Genomic DNA, 17325 nt, shown 5'->3' on the forward strand with positions numbered 1-17325 from the left:
AGCTACAGTTCAGCCCAGTGAAGAAGGTTTTGTGTCTGGGTTAAGGTTTCTTAGCCCAACAGTGTCAGGAAAGAATGACAAAGAAGTGAGGCGGGTGAAGAGTAGAAAGCGAGAAGGGTGAAAAAGGAAAGGAAGACCTCTCTCCTGCTCCCTGCCCTTGTTCTTGTTTTAATCCCTCTCTATTGTGCTGTCCGTCTGAGGTCTTTTGCATTATCTGTCCCGCTCCTACTCCCTCGTTCTGCCTCTCCTCCTCTGACGCTCCTGTTTCTTTCTCCACCCCTGTCACCCTCCCTTCTTGCTGTGCCTATCATTTCTCTTGTACCACTCGTTTACGGCTTTTCCTTGCTACTCTCCGGCTGGCTGCCGCTTGTTTCTCCTAGCGTCCTGCGCCCTGCTCGTCTTGTTTGGGTGGGCTCCGCCCTTCAGCCCTTCGGTCCGGCAGCCGACCGACCTCCGAGATGCCCCTGGGGTGGAGGAATGTCGGGGGGCCCGAGCCCTGCAGCAGGCTCGCTCCCGCGGCTTCTTATGTGGGCCCGTGTGAGCCAGGGGAAGAGTGGAGCCGTCGCCGAGAGAAGCGGGTGCCGAGGCCGACGGGTTTTGTGATGCAGGCTCAGATCGGCACAGCACGGGGGCACGGGGGGGGGCGAAGAGGGCTGTTCCCGGAGCCAGTCTGGGGAGCGTAGTGTTGCGATCGCATCGGGTATCCGATGCACCTGCGGCGGACAAGAAGGCACAGGACGGGAGGGGACGGTGTCCCCGGACGACCAAAAAGGACGGACGGCTGCCTCCCGAGCATGCCGGGAGCTGTAGTCCTGGGACGCCAGGCGAAGCCGGGGTCGCTTCTGCCGCCCGGCGACCAACGTTCGGTACAGCACGTGGAGCAGCGCGCAGCGCGCCGAGCCCCGTTACACCGCGCTCGCTACTGCCGCCCAACGGCCACACGTCGCTGCCGCACCGCGCCTGCCGCGCCTGCGCGCGGGGGTAGGCGACGCCAAATAGCGCTGCTGCAGCGCGGCACCCATAGGATGGTTTGGGTGGGAAGGGACCTTAAAGCTCACCCAGTTCCACCCCCCTGCCATGGGCAGGGACACCTTCCACCAGACCAGGTTGCTCCAAGCCCCGTCCAGCCTGGCCTTGAACACTGCCAGGCATGGGGCAGCCACAGCTTCCTCGGGCAGCCTGTGCCAGCGCCTCACCACTCTCACCGTAATGACTTTCTTCCTTATATCTAACCCAAATCTGCACTGTTCCAGTTTGAATCCGTTGCCCCTTGTACTATCACTACAGTCCCTGGCAACGAGTCCCTCTCCAGCATTGTTGTAGGCTCCTTCAGGTACTTCTATTGATACATTGATGTCAATGCGCGTATCACTATGAGGTCTTCATGCAGCTCTCTCCAGCCTGAACAGCCCAAATTTTCTCAGTCTTTGTATGGGAGGTGCCCCAGCCCCTTTTCATCCTTGTGGCCTCCTTTGGACTCGCTCCAACAGGTCTGTGTCCTTCTTTCGTTGAGGACACTGCACACACTACTCTGAGTGGGATCTCATGAGCCTGGAACAGAAGGGAAGAATCCCCTCCCTCGGCCTGTTGGTGATGCAGCCCAGGACATGGTTGGTTTCTGGTCTGCCAGCGCACACTGCCGGGTCATGTTGAGCTTCTCGTCACCCAGCGCCCCCAAGTCCTTCTCCATAGGGCTGCTCTGAATCACTTCTCTTCCCAACCCGTAACTTTGCCTGGAATTGCCCCGACCATGACCGCACGCACGACGGAGGCCACCAAAGCTGCTCTCGCTGCTGCCCCTCGGCGACCAAACGGTGCTGGTGCTGCGAGTGCTCCACGCTGCCGCCCGCCGGGCATTGCGTTGCCTAAGGGTAAGGAAAGCAACCGCCGGCTGCTTGCAGGTGCTGCCGCCTCGTGGCCGGAGCGCGGCGCTGCAGCCGGGCCTTCGCTCTCTGCCGGCAGCCGGCGCTTGCGCGGTGTCCCAGGTAGCAACGGCGGCGCGATGGGTGCGGGGGGCGGCGGTGGGTGAAGGCTGAGGATATCCATGGGGCGAGTGAGCCGCTTCGGTGTGTGCAGGCCTTGCCTGCTGGCTTCTGGCAGTGGTGGGATGGGGAGCTTCAAACCGCTCGGTGCGGCAGCTCCCGGTCAGCTGGAGCTGAGCCGGGTCAGGGCAGCCCCAGGATGTTCCCCGGGAGCCGCACCTGGAGTCTTGTGTTCAGTTCTGGGCCCCTCAGCTAAAGAAAGACACTGAAGTGCTGGAGCGAGTCCAGAGAAGGGTAACAAAGCCGGTGAAGGGTCTGGAGCACAAGTGTGATGAGGAGCAGCTGAAGGACATGGGGTTGTTTAGTCTGGAGAAGGCTCAGTGGGAGCCTTGTCACTCTGTACCTGGGAGGAGCATGAAGCAAGGAGGTGGCTGGTCTCCAAAGTAATTAATGATACAACAAGAGGTAATGGCCTCAAGTTACACCAGGGAAGTTTAGACTGGATATTAGGAAAAAAATTTTCACAGAGAGGGTAATCAGGTACTGGAACAGGCTGCCAAGGAAATGGGATCACCACCTGTGGAAGAGTTCACAAACCGTGTAGATGAGGCCCTCAGTGACATGGGTTAGTGGTGTTTTTGTCAGTCCTGGGGTAACGGTTGGATGTAGTGATCTTAAAGGTCTTTTCCAACCCAGTTGATTCGATAATTCTGTGATTCTAAATGTAGGAAATAGGACACCCCTGCTTTTAGTACTCTTCCCCTCCCAGTACTCTCCCCCACCTTACAGTACTTTCCCCAGATTTGTTTTGTGGGGCCCTGTGGCTGCACCCTGACACCCTGTTGGCCCCTTTACCCACATTCCAACACAGTGTATTGGAGGTCTGAGATTCTGTTTATCACTCAAATACATTTGCACTGGAGCTTGCCACATGACTGTTGATTTTCATTCTGTTTTCCAGGCAGTGGTTGTTAATTCTGTGGCAGAACAATGCACAGTCCTGGCAGGAGAGGGCAGAGTTTTATGCAGATGAACTTCCAGTTACGCAGCAATCCACCTTGTCCCTTTTCCACATTTTTTGAAATTGGCATTGGATACGTTTTTCTGTATGTGTTTTTGAAACTAGCCTTTTCTGCATTATTGCCACTGTCCTAGACTTTCTTTAAAAGAGCTGAAAGCAGCCAGGTACATTCTGGCAGCTAAGAAACTGATTGAACAAAGGGAGCAGTTTGAGGCACTTACCTGCTGACATCAGAAGCATGGCTGTGCAGCACTGTCCTGATATGCCTTTGTAAAATGCTTGGCAAGAGCTTCGGCAGAATCCTCTTTGCATTACTGGGGAAAATAGGGAAAAATCACCTGCTGTCAGCCAGCCATTTGGTCTGCTGACTCCTCAGTATGGAACTTTACTCCTCACCAGCACAATGTGTTTGGCAACCTCTGTAATTCCCCATGCAAAAGGAGGTTTTATCATGCTTGCCTCTGTGGAAGAAAGAGGCATAGAGACATGGAGTCTTTTATACATCCCCCACTACTGGGAATATACTGGGTTAAACACAGACTGCTGAATTTGGATGGCCAAGGGCAAAACAAAAATTGATTTAGGGAGCCATAGGTGAGGATTGGTGCACAATCTTTTAGACAAACTGTTGGGCTTGGGAAAGGGCTTTCCTGTCTTTTCTGTAGGGATAACAAGCCTCATTGCCAAATCCAAAGGAAATCAACCAGACTTAGACATCTGTTGTTTTACTGAGAAATAAAGTGCTTTTGTGAAAAATTTTTGTGAAAACCCCTCTTAAGGGTCCTCGTTTGCGAGCAAATAGTGCTTATGTAAGGTGTATGCAATAGATACAGTGTGCTTAAAATACCTCAGATGATCAGAGGCTGTTCGATCAAAAGTAAATTCAGCCAAGAAATTTAACCTCAAGACTGATCAATGAAGGTATAGTTCTAGAAAACCCTAACTTCTGATTTGACAGCAGCTCATCACCGTGTTGCATCTTCAACTCATTTTTAAAGAAGTAGTGAACTTTTCTAAAGTCTCTTTGAAGGACTTGATCAGGTAAGCTCCCAGTTCATTGTTCGTCTCCTCAACAGCTGCATCATAGCTGCCAAAGAGTGGAGTTGAAGCTTTCACATCCTCCCTGTTTGCTTGGAGTAAGATGAGGTTAAGTTCCTCTGCTACACTTTCGTATTTTCTTTGATCAAATCTGCAGAGACTGGCATCATCAATCGGGTAGGTGATGCCAGTAGGGTAGCAGTCCCTTGGAACTGGGAACTCCACAGTTTTCAGCATTGGCAATTCACAGAGAAATGTGAAAAGCTGTTTAAGTGCTTGGGATGACAGCGGATTTCCAATAAACTTAAACTCCTGTAGTTTCTGACAAGGACTTAAACTTAAAATCAACATGTTGAGATGAGTGTCTTGTATATTACAGTCCTCCAAGGTAAGACTCCTGAGCACTGAAGAGGAATGGCTGAGAAGCTTAAAGAATGTTGATGGGTAAAGGTCATGTATATTGTGACCACTCAGGTCCAGGGCTTCTAAGTGATTAGCATGGAAGCTGTTGGCTAAATAGGCCATATCAGCATGGTTCAGTGAGCAGTTAGAAACATCCAGCATCTTCAGTGGAGTTTTTAGTGGGCTGCAGAATTAAAGACAGATAAAGTTTTATGACATAAACCATTGAAATGCTACATTTACAAAATTACATGCGACTATTCACATTGTGAATGTAGCCATCTGCCATATTTATTTTTCCAACCTCTTTCGACAAAACGAACCATATGCCAACAATGACAAGTAATTTTCCTCCTGCAGCCAGTTCCATTAATTAGCTCCTACTTTATGTGTCTCCTACTGTGTAGTTTTAATGGGGATTAATTTGATAACATCCTATGTGTCTATTTTGTAAGCAGTTACATGCTGGCAAGTGTCTATTACTTGCTGAATTAATGGCGTATCATTACTACCATGAAAGTATTGGTGGCTGCTTCTTGTAGAAAGCTGTTATAGCTCCAGAGATTTCGAAAATTTCCATTAAGGAAGGATTCATGCCAAGATGAACGCTAACTGGTATTCTAACAAGACATCTGTTTTTGTTTCTCATTTTGTTTCTAGTATATTTTTAAATGCCCAGGAGGTTTACACATTGATTTTTTCTAGAGTTACAAAGAGACCTTGAGATGATGAAGGGTGGAAGAAGTGTTCCTGAGATTATGTGCAAATATTCTAGTTAAATATAAAATAGCTCTGACAGATGAAAATCAAGAGATCCCTTTCATACATACTAAATCTTAGTGAGACTTCTGCCACAGACCTCAGCTGGATTAAGGTTAGGAATTTGTAATTTATTTCTATCAATATAAGCAGTGTGCCATTTATGTCTTTTAAATGAAGTTAGTTTGTACAGGAGGAATTTTAAACCAAGGTGATTTGTCTGAATGAAACTTTTGAATGCCTTTGATTTTCAGAGCATCTAAAAAAACAGTTAACTTATTTTCTGTTCAAGTATGAACACTGTTCACTGGCAACTTGTTATCATCTTTTTGAGAATTGCCTTTTTTTTTTCCTAGGAATTCATCGTGAATATTCATATATTAGCTTAATATGCAGTACAGAAAAGCATCAGATCTCTCTTGCTTTGAGATCAACAGACACAACTAAAATGAAAGTCTTGAATCAAAGTCTACTGTCCCCCTGCCCACCTAAAAGTACAGTATCTGCGGAATCTCAGTAGATTTACTGCCTGGTTTTTAGAGGACAAAAATTCACTAGAGACCCTGAAAAATACCTGGAATATGAAAAATACCTGGGCTCGGGTCTTGCACCAAAAGCCAGCCAAGCTGACTGAGGTACAAGCTCAGGAACATGGCAAATTAAAAATGTCTGGGTATACCCCTCTCTTATGTGGTAGCCAAAAGTATATTTTCATCATTCTAGTCAAATGGGTTCTGGAAAACTAATAATAGTCAGTTCTTCTAAATGTATTGAATAACACTGGTTTCCTATTCTCCCCAACAACACACAAAGGGCTGTTACTACACTTTGACTAAAAGCTGGATGACCAAATTACCTGAGCAGTTTCCGTATTTTTCCTGTGAGTATAGAAAAGGATATACTCAGCTCAGTCAGCTGTGTCATTTCACCCATCTTTTCTCCAATATTAGTAAGTATCCCTTCATCTGCATCTGTGAACCTCCTCACATTAAATGTTCGTGCCGGCAAGGTCAAGGACATCAACAGAGGGAAGTGAATACTGTTGAAGAGTATTTCCAGGTGTTCCATTTCCAAGCGAACATTGTGAACTATTTCCAGTTTGCGCAACAAAGAGGGATCGGTGAGCTTTATGATGTAGAAGAATTTCTGCAAAGCCAGGTTGTCAGATCTGAATGCCACACAGCAGATCTTTAGTGGACAGTAGCATTTCTTTAGCAGGGCCTGCACTACCAGCTCATAGTTCCGCTCTGTAACATACAAATCAATTAACACATCAATACTGATTTCAAAGGTACCTGGATTGCACTGTGTTTGTTGCAGGTAAACCAACAGTTCCAAACAAAGCTTAGAGAGCAGCTGTGTCCTGGTCCACCTGCCCATTCTCTTCTTACACTCACAGAACTGAACTTCAACATCTTTTATACCCGTGAGGTCCACCACTTTCAACTTTTTCATGTAGGGAGAAGAGTGATTCAGCACGTAGTCTCTCAGGCCTGTCAGACAGCTCTCCAAGCACACTGAGCATGTTCTATGGCTCAGATCTTCCTGGTAGTCCACAGTAGTTCCCAAAAGTTTTCCGATGTTAAAGTCAGCAAGTGGCCAGTTCTTTACCAAGTCATGAATAACTTCCCCTTGCTCCAGTAAATAGCTGGCTTTAAAAAGAAGAGGAAAAAGATTATGGGCTACACCACCAAGAGTCTTCCTGGCAAACTCTGCATTTGACACGAATGCTTCAGCACTAATGAATCGGAGAGACTTCATTGTTCCTCTGGACTCCTTGCTGTCATGGAGAGTGACTTTGCATTTAACTAAAGCTCCTAGTTGCTTATCACCTTCTATTTTTGTCTGCAGCTGCTGTTTGCTGCTAACGGAAACCTTGCTGGGAAGGCAGAATGAACAGTCACATGCTGATCCTCAGCTTTCTATTTTGGAGCTACACAGTGATTCTGCAGTCATTAACTGTGAGATCTTTGATCAGAGAGCATTTACTTCATTTCAGCCCTCACATATAGCAAAGCTAACTCAGCTAAGTACAGAACTCAGCCAGCAGGAACAGTAAGATGAAGGCAGCACATATACATGAGTATTTATTTTTTCTGTGCTGTACAGAAAGACAGTCAGGATTCCAACTTCAACACAACATGATCTGTATTCCACAGATTCACATGGTGGTTTTTCTATTGGATAGATTTCTACGGATTGGTTACAACTAAATTTAAAAACAATTCAAAAGAGTCTGTCTTAATTCAATGCCTTACCTTAAGGTGGATCTGCCATATCTCCAACGTATCTCATAAAACACTAAAATTATCTAAATAAAATAATTACTATAACATGAATGGTAATTATTTTACTTTTACTCAAATGCTTACAAAGATCCTAAAATGCTGATTTACTGAAGCAGGCAGCAGAAACACTTACAGGGCTAATCTTACTCCTCTAATGTTTTTGCTTAAGGGTTCCAGTTTTGCATTGCATAGGCAACTATCTAAATGAAAGTAGTGCATCAGTTAGCATCTGCTACTAGGAGGTAAAACCCCTGAATTAACTCCAGAATGCTACTGCCTACTTGCAGAAGGTCTAAGTATCTATATGGAAGGAGGAATTAAGACAAAACAATGTTTAAACTAAAATGTATGATAACAATACTACACAGATGATTCCAAGGTCATTTTTTGATAAATAAACTGTAATGAAACTTGATAAGCTGTGATCATCCTCTGGCATTTGTACAAGAAAGAGTTGGGGAAGCCTTGGGCAACAGAGAAGTCTTCAAGAATGATAGGATGGCAAGCAAATTTCTCTGCTGAAATCAGAACAGAGAGTTTTGTCTCTTATGGACCTACTGAAGAATCTTGTAAACTCTCCCCATGCCAAGCAAGCTGAAAGCCCTGATCTTCACAAGTCAGGACTGTACTAGAGCTAGAGGGAAGCCAAAGTCCTTGTTCCCTAGAGTCTGGGAGCTTAAACTGCCATTCTGGTTTAAGCTGCTCTCTTGACAATTCTATCCTTAAGAATACACAACTGCAAGAAGTTACACTTCCACCTGAAGATGCTTTTCTATCTGCTGGCATAAGAGTTAAGAAAGGGGAGATCAGAACCTGTTTACGCAGCTCCCTTCTCCCCCCACCCCCTTCGATAATCTACGAGATTTCCTTTGGTCACCTAACAGCACTTTGAAAACAGTGAATTTATTTATCCTTTATGTAAAAATATTTTTAAATATTAAATATTTCTAAAATATTTAGAGTACTAAAATTCTTTCAACATCAGTTAGATTTAAGATGGAGAGAATGATGAACCTGAGACCTTGAATCGATTACAACATAAAGTCTTTTGGGGCTGGTGGTTAGCTGGCAAGTGATGCTGGGAGATTAAAAAAGAAAGAATCAGTAAACACCATAATTGGCTACGACATATGTGTGTTCTGTTATCACGCTTCTTGAATGTTAGGATCGCCATATCTGCATCTGGCTCCCTCGATGCTCAGATAGCAAACCCACAGTGCACTCTAACTTCGGCAGAAGTTTCCCTTCTGTGTTGCTAAAAAATATTAAAAATGATTTTAATTATACAAGTTTGTGCTGCCCTGCAAGAAAACGTTTACAGAACTTCAGACATTCCCTATAGCACAATCTTAACAGCCTTAAGATTTCACCTTAGAGGAAATTTCAAAGCATGAAAACAAGCTAATAAATTGGAGACCTAAAAAAATCTACAAGCGAGAGGATAATTGCCTACATAAAGGTCCAAATAATGCTGCATTTCAACTGACTAGACTGCTAAAGAAATAAACATGAAATGTTTCCACTGCTGAAGATATAAAAAGGAAGACAATTTACTCTGGCATACTGACAGTTCACTTTGTTTTCCAATTTACAAGACAGAGAAAAAAGCATGTAGAAGTAATGAGAAGGAAGGTCAGGCAGCCTTTTCCTTTCTCGCACTCCCTCTTGCTTCCCCCAAAACACTTTTTCTGTTGCAGGGTCTTCCTGCTACCAAAGCATTCCAGAAAGATAGAGCTTGTGATGGGCTGGCACATCATTTATTAACCTATGACTAGATAAAATATGTCATACCATCTATCACAGTAGATAGATGTATTTAGTATGCCCGTTTAGTAGCATATAAAAATATCACATTTAACCAATTCAGGTTAGTTCAAGGGTAACAAAAATCTTTGTTCTTGATTGAAGATTTAAACCAAATGAAAAAAGGTTGTTTTTTTTTTTAAAAAGAGCATTTAATTCTAGAAGAAGATTGATAAAAATATGAGTTGCCCAGGTAATGTCCCCTTAGAATGTGTTATTCATAGTAGCACATATAAAGAATAGATAAACACTGGGAGGCAAATCCAGAGAGGTGTCTGCCATTTCCAGTCCCACATTTGGCTTGATGGAGAGGCCATTTTACCTCTGAGTTTCCATGTCCATGGAATGGAACCAGCCTGTGGTTTCACAGACACCTCTAATGGTTTGGTGCCATTCAAAGGGAGAGGGGTTGTACCCTGTCCCTTTATCCTCTCTTCTTTTCCCTGCCACAAGGCTCAGCATCCTAGCTTGCACTGCTTTAATTCTCACAGTAAAATTCCAAAATTTGGGAAAGGAAGAGTTTGTTTCTTGCTGAGTTCTTTTCCACTGCCTTTGAGAGTTAAATTGAGTAAGTGACTAGACACAGTAAATGACAAGAGCATAGAAGAGCAGGAGCCTCCTTTCAGCAGCAGTGAGCTGTTAAATGAGCTCACTGCCACTCTCCAAGTCATACCCTCGAGTTTTACAAGGGGACAGTATCAAGATAGCTAAGTACAGCCTCTTATTTGAGGAAATAAATAATTATTCATATTGCACATTTGCTGGGTTAAGGAATAACAGTCTTGTCCTACAGATCTGTACAACTGAACTCCCTGCTTCTTAATATGACTCATGCTGGACAAACAAGTTCACATGGTTATTCTCAGGAAACAAAGATGTATGGATAGCATTAATGACATGATGTCTGGATTCTTTAAGGGTCCTATAGCTTCCAGTCAGTAAAGGAGGCCTTGCTGTCAGGGTTTAAAGCATCAGGAAGATGGTAATGCAACAGTCACAGCTGGTAACTACTGACACAATCAGGAGGATGCTTTGGCTCACGACATTAGGCATTTTATTTTCTTATTTAACAAACTACTGCCACTTAAAAATTTCCTCATTGGAAATCAACAGGGAGAAGCTAGAAGAAGGCAGGAAGGTTCATGTTCCAATAAGATAGACAGCTAACTGCAGATCTCGAGGCTTCTTAACTTGAAGGCCATCGATCTACTTTAATGTAGAATTGCTTAGCTCATCTACCACTAACTCATTTAGTTACTCCCTTTACCCTTGCAGGCCATCCACATATGCAAATAGTAATTATTATTTTTCCATCTTTCACAGAGAAAACCCCAAACACACAACCCCCCAGAACAAACAAACAGTGTTTTCCTCCCTCCTCCCAATAAACACTGAAGAACTGTTGAATGCTTTTCACTCCTTTCTCTCACGGAGCGACACAAACTGCTTTGTGTACTGTTGCTAAGTAAAACACCTACTTTATCAACTTGGTGTATGTTACTTTTCAGATTATTTGTGTTACTAAACTAATAAACACCCATTCTTTTTAATGAGTACTTCTGTCCCACCAAAATCAGTCAATTAATTAAACCCAGGAAACTGACAAACCATAGAACTTGAAAATTAGAATATCACCTCAAGATAATTAAGGTAATATTCACACACTTAGCTATTACTGGTGCAGAAGAAAAGCAATTACATTGTCTTCATGCACTTTTCAGCTGAATTTCAATACCAGTTAACATCAAGAAAAAAAAGTCATATTAAGAACTGCAGATGTCTTTGAAGGTTCATCTTATTTATCACTACTAATATTACTTTTAATGACACCTTTGTAATACTTTCCCTTTCTTGAAATAACATATGAATAACCAACACTTTCACTACATGCATTTCATAACATAGGGATGCAATGTAATGCAATAACACAAGGGATATTAAAAATATTAATCAACAAAATATGCAGCGGTTCTTCTTTGGGTATATCCTGTCTGTTTTTTTCTATGTATGTCATACATTCTGTGATATGAAAAGCTACACTGGATGTTTGTGATCACCAGGATTCACAAGCCTCTTTAGAAACCCAGTATAGAGTTTCAAAAATAAGTTTGTTGTTAAAATACAAAATGTAAAATCAAGATTTTTATACTGAGAATTTGATGGGTGTCTGAAATATCGTATTTACCTCTTCATCTAATATAGTTACACATTCAGTAACTCTTGTTTGTTATTTTAGAGCTAATTTATGCATTAGAATATTAAAATATAACCTATGCTTATGGAATGACACAAAACCAGGCAAATTCCATTTCAGATAAGGAAAGAATACTCTCTTTCTTCCAAAAAAAACAAAAAAAGAAAGGTAGCAATCGTAATTGTCGTGTTGCAACACATACGAACGCTAGAGGGTGACAGCTACATGTAACATAGCGTAGATAACGCTCGCTACTCCAAGCAAGATTTGATGACAGTAAGATGTTTGTGAGCCAAAATAGGTTTACAAATCCTTGAATAAGGGTGAGAAGAAATTCTGTAAAAAAAGTTACATTTCACCACCAGGAGAAACCTTTTTTTTCTGATCTCTGAACACAAGGACACAAAGTTAGCCTGTTGGGTTTTTTTTGCAAAAACACTAAGAAAATGAAAACTGCCTGCGGCTCTGCAGTACTAAGGTCAGTATCTCAGTGTAAGGCAATAAATACTTCAGCCTGCACCGACAACATACAGCACAACTTTTTCCTGATTTAAAAGTTTTCCCACCTCTGTGTTTTGTGTGGGAACCTGCAAAATGAACTGTGTATTCTGATCTAGGCAGTGGGAGAGATATTAAACAATCTGCTATATTGCATGATTCCCTTGAACTAATTTGGTCAGAAAAACTTAGTTCATTTCATGTTTCAGTGATCAAAGACAGAATCAGCAGATGAGTTGTGCAAACTCAAGAGTTTCCCAGGTTCAGAGCTGCTGGCAAGTCCAAAAACAAATGCTGAAAACTTTTGCAGGAAAAAAACAACATCTTTAAAACTTTCAGATTATCATCCATGTCTTGAGGTTTGTTCAAAAGCACTATTTATTTTTATGGGTACCAGCTCTTGCCACCAATTTCCTAAAAAAGATGTATTTCCACTCAAAAAGAGAATGAAAGAGATGGTTGCAGTTATGTTACACCGTCAGCAAAGAAGCAGTCCAATGAGATGTCAAGTTAAAAAAGTTCGCTTCAACCAGATTCTGCTTTTAAAGGAAACACCTGGATATGGCTTTGTTCTGCATGATAAACAATACACACTTTGAACAGTTGCACACAACTTTCCTGATACCATTTATCATAGAATCATAGAATAGTTTGGGTTGGAAGGGACCTTAAAGCTCATCCAGTTTCAACCCCCCTGCCAAGGGCGGGGACGTGTTCCACTAGACCAGGTTGCTCAAAGCTTCTCCTCCTTAATTTCTGTGTTAACATATCTATTATTTTCATTCTCATTTGAGATACACATGATTTTAACAGCTATTTGCAAGGACTTCATTGCTTCATCCTACTGAAAAATTAATCTGAAGTAGACCCAATTGATATTATGCTTTGTCAAGATAGTTTACTAGTTTGTTTGACACACTCTAAATTTATATCTACTAATGCTCTTTACATTGAAGTGAAAGAGATGGGTCTTGAAATACATCTTTAATGTGGAGGGATAGTAAACCAGTTTCTGAAGCTGTGGGCCCATTTCAAAGGACACATCATGGAGGTAAGTATTTTATTAAGATGACAATTTTTTTTTTTTTAATTACTCCTCAAAAAGCAAATCATGGAGTTTTCCAAAACGTACAGTAGGTGATACAGAGGTTTTTCAAGCACATCCAGCATTCTGAGTCCATGGTGTTGAATGTCCACACACAAATCTTGTTTGAGACTGCTAAGAAACAAAGCAGATAAAGCAACATAGACTGAGAACAACATCATGCCATATTGTGTCATGGCATAGTGTTTTGCTGCATGCAGGTGACAGACTGCAAGTTCTGGTCCCACTGAGACTAATGTAGGCTCCAGAAGGAGCCAAGCACACTATAAATCTCTTTTCCAATACCTCAGGCTTGTTAACAAACCCTAACTTTGATTAAGAAGAAAGGAAGAAAAATCTTACAGGAATTATCCATTTAATTCTGTCTTGCTGGGAAAAATGCTAAGATTCTTAAATGTCTCTCAATAGAAGATAGAACTTACAGACAGACCCTGAATTATGAATTTGCATATTTAAACATGTAATTTTGGATCAAAAGGTCTGAATGTGAGTTGCCTAAGAGCATAAGATTTTTTTTCCTTCAATTTGGGAGAAAGGTGGTACTTGTTTTTATGTACCATCACTTGAGTCTAGGCCAGTGTTCCTCAACCTGTACTCTATATGACATCATACAGTGCTCCTCAGGACAACTGCAGAAAAGCTGATAGCAAGACAGGAAGGCAAAGGGAGAGAAAATTTTTAAACAATTCACACATATTTGAAGTCTGCATACTTAATTTGTTTGGAAACAAGAAAGAGTCAAAATATTCCAACATCATAGAGATGACACAGAGAAATAAATAAACAAGATGTATCTGCTGCCCCTAAAAGTTGGGTTTTTATCCTAAAAAATAACGTGAAACAGTAACATACTGCAAAAATGTCAGTTGATCTGGTTACAGTCAGGTTGAATTGATTGGCCAACATAATTAGTATTGTCTTTTTTTTTGTATAGTCCATCAGCCATTCTTGTTTGGTTATTCAAGGCAGGGCTTGGGACTAGATAGGCACCACATACAAACACAGAAAGGAACTGCAGAATAAACCAGCAGCCTCCATGCAAGCAATTTTTGTCTTTGGAGTTTAATAAATAAAGTTGACCTCCCATATTTGGGTATTTTGAAATGGCACACAGCCCTATCTCCACTCATTCCTTAGGCTTCTTTGAATCATTTAGATTAGTCTAAACCTTGGTGGGGGGAAGAGGGAGGGAAGCCTAAAGAGTATTGTTTCCTAATGTGATTTGTGTCAGGAAAAAATAAAGGGATAATAAGGGGGACAAGGATACGGGAGGAACAAAAATGGCACAAACACTCAAAACTGAGAGCTTTTCTTAATTTCTTGTTCTCTTCTGCTTGTAGTATCACAATGTACAAGTACAGGAAAACCTTTATTTACACCTAAACATCAAAAAGCATTAGTACCACTTAGAAGTCTTTCAAGGCAATTATTCTTTTTGGTGTCTTACATAAGTCAGAACGAAGCAAAAGCACACGTATTGCAAGTCCAGCACAAGAGGTTTTAACATCTACTAAAACTTTGTCAGAAGAGAAGAATGCAGGCTAAAATCCCAGGTTGGTTTCTGGGCTGCAAGTGCACACTGCTGGGTCGTGGTGAGCTTCTTGTCAACTAACACCCCCAAGACCTTCTCCTCAGGGCTACTCTCAGTCCGTTCTGCCCCAAATAGGAGTCTCTCATGGGAGGATGACTAGAAAAAAAATGGGCACATATGTCATTGGGTTCTTTCTATGTTTTAAGAATGAAGAAGGCTCCAGAGGAAGTGCCAAGTTTAAAAGGTAGTTGTTTTTATGTGGTGAAGACTACTGGAAAGCAGAGTTCACTATCACATTCAGAGTCTTGGCCACATACAAGATTGTTACAGAGCAGTTACATGATCAGCACTACCAACACAGCATCCTGCAGTGCTTCTTAAAAAGCTAAAGAAAATTAAGACTGCCTATCTTTAACCCCATTATTGGGGTCATACTTGTAGTGGCCACCTCTGGGGAATAGAGGAGTAGTGTCTTTCATATAGCAAAATGAGTCAACGCTCGTAAGGAAGAGGGCACCACACACATCAGCATAATAAACACCCCTTATAAACACCCATTATGAGGATCAGTATATGCAGAAGTCTTTCTATGGCAGGTGAAATGATTCTACCCAGCTCTTTCATGAGCATACCATACCATGTCATCTGCAGTCTGTACTCTTGGCTCCTGTATGATCCTCTAGACACCAGGGATGACAGATGCTTGGAATGTTTTCTTGGGGATACCCTGATGGCTTTCTGCCAGAAGGTAGGTTTTCTTCTGGTGAGTTGAGAAAATAGCCTTGAGAGCTGAAAGTGTGTGTATGAAAAGAAGTGAATCCTGCCATCCTGCTATCCAGATTTGACTTGGGTCAGTTAGCTCCAAGTTAGTTAGATCTCAGCTAGCTCCTCAGAGATTGGATTAGATGACCTCCAGAAGTCTCTTCCAACTGAACTTCTTCAATATTTCTTTGATTCTCTGTCTTATGGAGTCTCAGCAAAACGTTCACTCATCCACAGCCCGAGAGTTCATAGCCCAGTTACAGAGTCATATTTGTTTTCTTTGAATTACATGTTAGGTGTAATGCTGCCACTTTCAGGATTCAAGATGGATTCGTCAATGTTTCAGAACAGCAAGCAGTTAAATGTTAACTGTACACAAATGAGAAGGATCAGGTTTTGCAAGTAACAGAATGCAGTAGCTCTAATAAGAGCAATGTTGGATAGTTACGTGTTCCGGACTGTTCTTTGCAAAAGCGTTGCATGCCATCCAACTCATCTGTAGTGGGTGGAAGTACAGCTCCTGTGTGGCACATCACCTAGCTAACCAATCAGAAAGAACTTCTTTTGTAAGGCAGAGGTGATAATTCAGACCCATAATAATATCAAGTGAAATTCACTGAAAGTCTGCTCTTCTATAACTGGTGAGCATAGTAGGGTATAATATAGATAAGGAAACTTGAACTTCAGGCATGGTTAGGATTTCAGAGAGTTAGAATGTTGTAAACTCCATAGGCATACATCTTGGTTTTGCTGCAATTTCTAATAACTAGCACTGAGCCTTTCTGTACCTCCAGATCTGTGAGGTACAAAGCGCAGAGGTACAAAGCTTTGGGATGCCCCTGAGCATGTGAGGAGAGCCTGAAGCAGATGTGAAGGGGAAAGAATATGAAGGCTTTTTGTGATGTGTTCAGTCCACCAACACTTTCAGAAAATTGAAAAAACAATTGGGATTTGAAATTTAGTTATAATTTCACTGGTTTTAAAGATTAAAATATTAAAGCCCATAAGAAGTAACCTAAAACCTCTTGGATTGTTCACTCTATATTGTATGGGTCTACTATGCTGATCACTACTTTGTATTTGTGTTTCTAAGTAATGGACAGCACTGAATTCTCTCATCTTCTCTGTGCCAGTTGTGTTTGCACACCATTTGCGAAAGGCTGGGGTCTGTTTCAGTGTGATGAACCTCTTAGCTCACTAAACTAAGAAGCATTAAATCTGACCCATCAGAATCCTTACCAATAGCATTCAATGCTCATTTCAGAGTCTAATTTTTCCACTGAAAAAATCACGGCTTTTGTATGTTTTGTGTATCAACAAAAGTGGCAAGGGATGCCACTTCCCCCTGTTTGATTTAATGATGTATTAGCTAATTAGTTATTGCATGGACATACCACAAAACAAGTTTTATCTAATTTTGCCGTTGCAGCACCTTATTTACTAGCATGTGGTTCAGTCATTTGTGTATTCTTTAATCTTTTCAAATCCATACTTAGAAAATGTTTATTTAACTCCAATAAATATTTAACTCCATTACTCTAGAAATAAAGTTAGAACATATTTTTTCACCCCGTGCCTCCTATCTACTGTAGAAAGAAATATGAGGTATGGAAACAGGATGACAGCAGGAGGATGTAATTGGGAAATGGTAATTTTCACTGGGATCACAGAGCTTTCAGGGGAAATTAATTCATCCAATACAAACCAGCTTGGATTAAGTTTCCTTGGTTTCTGTGTAGGAATTCAAGCTGTCTGGCATTAGTGACTACCGTATCTTCAGATAACATGGCACAGTAAAGCAAAATTGATGCAGACAGGATGAAAAAAGTGGGGGTGTTCAGCCTGGAGAAGAGAAGGCATCCAGTATCTGAAGGGGGCTTACAAGGTTGTGAGAGAGGGACTCTTCATTAGGGACTGTAGCAATAGGAGAAGGGTTATGGAT

The 17325-nt window shown here is 41.9% G+C and overlaps 1 protein-coding gene across 1 annotated transcript; it reads right to left on the reverse strand.

The window, feature by feature from the left end:
* Window positions 1-3712: 3712 nt before the first annotated feature.
* LRRC14B (leucine rich repeat containing 14B) lies at window positions 3713-6994 on the reverse strand. The gene is made up of 2 exons (XM_065669282.1): window positions 6059-6994; window positions 3713-4627 (listed from the first exon to the last, which is right to left on the reverse strand). Exons 1-2 carry the CDS (start codon window positions 6961-6963, stop codon window positions 3985-3987), a joined length of 1548 nt encoding a protein of 515 aa, XP_065525354.1. The 5' UTR covers window positions 6964-6994; the 3' UTR covers window positions 3713-3984.
* Window positions 6995-17325: the final 10331 nt, after the last annotated feature.

The sequence above is a fragment of the Lathamus discolor genome, chromosome 2 (genome assembly GCF_037157495.1).
Source record: "Lathamus discolor isolate bLatDis1 chromosome 2, bLatDis1.hap1, whole genome shotgun sequence".
Taxonomy (NCBI): Eukaryota; Metazoa; Chordata; class Aves; order Psittaciformes; family Psittacidae; genus Lathamus; species Lathamus discolor.

Excerpts from the sequence above, each read along its gene's own strand:
- LRRC14B (XM_065669282.1), bottom strand. The coding sequence starts at position 6,963 with ATGAAGTCTCTCCGATTCATTAGTGCTGAAGCATTCGTGTCAAATGCA. Across the intron at positions 4,628-6,058 it reads AAAATACGGAAACTGCTCAG|CCCACTAAAAACTCCACTGA; the intron begins GTAATTTGGTCA and ends TTAATTCTGCAG.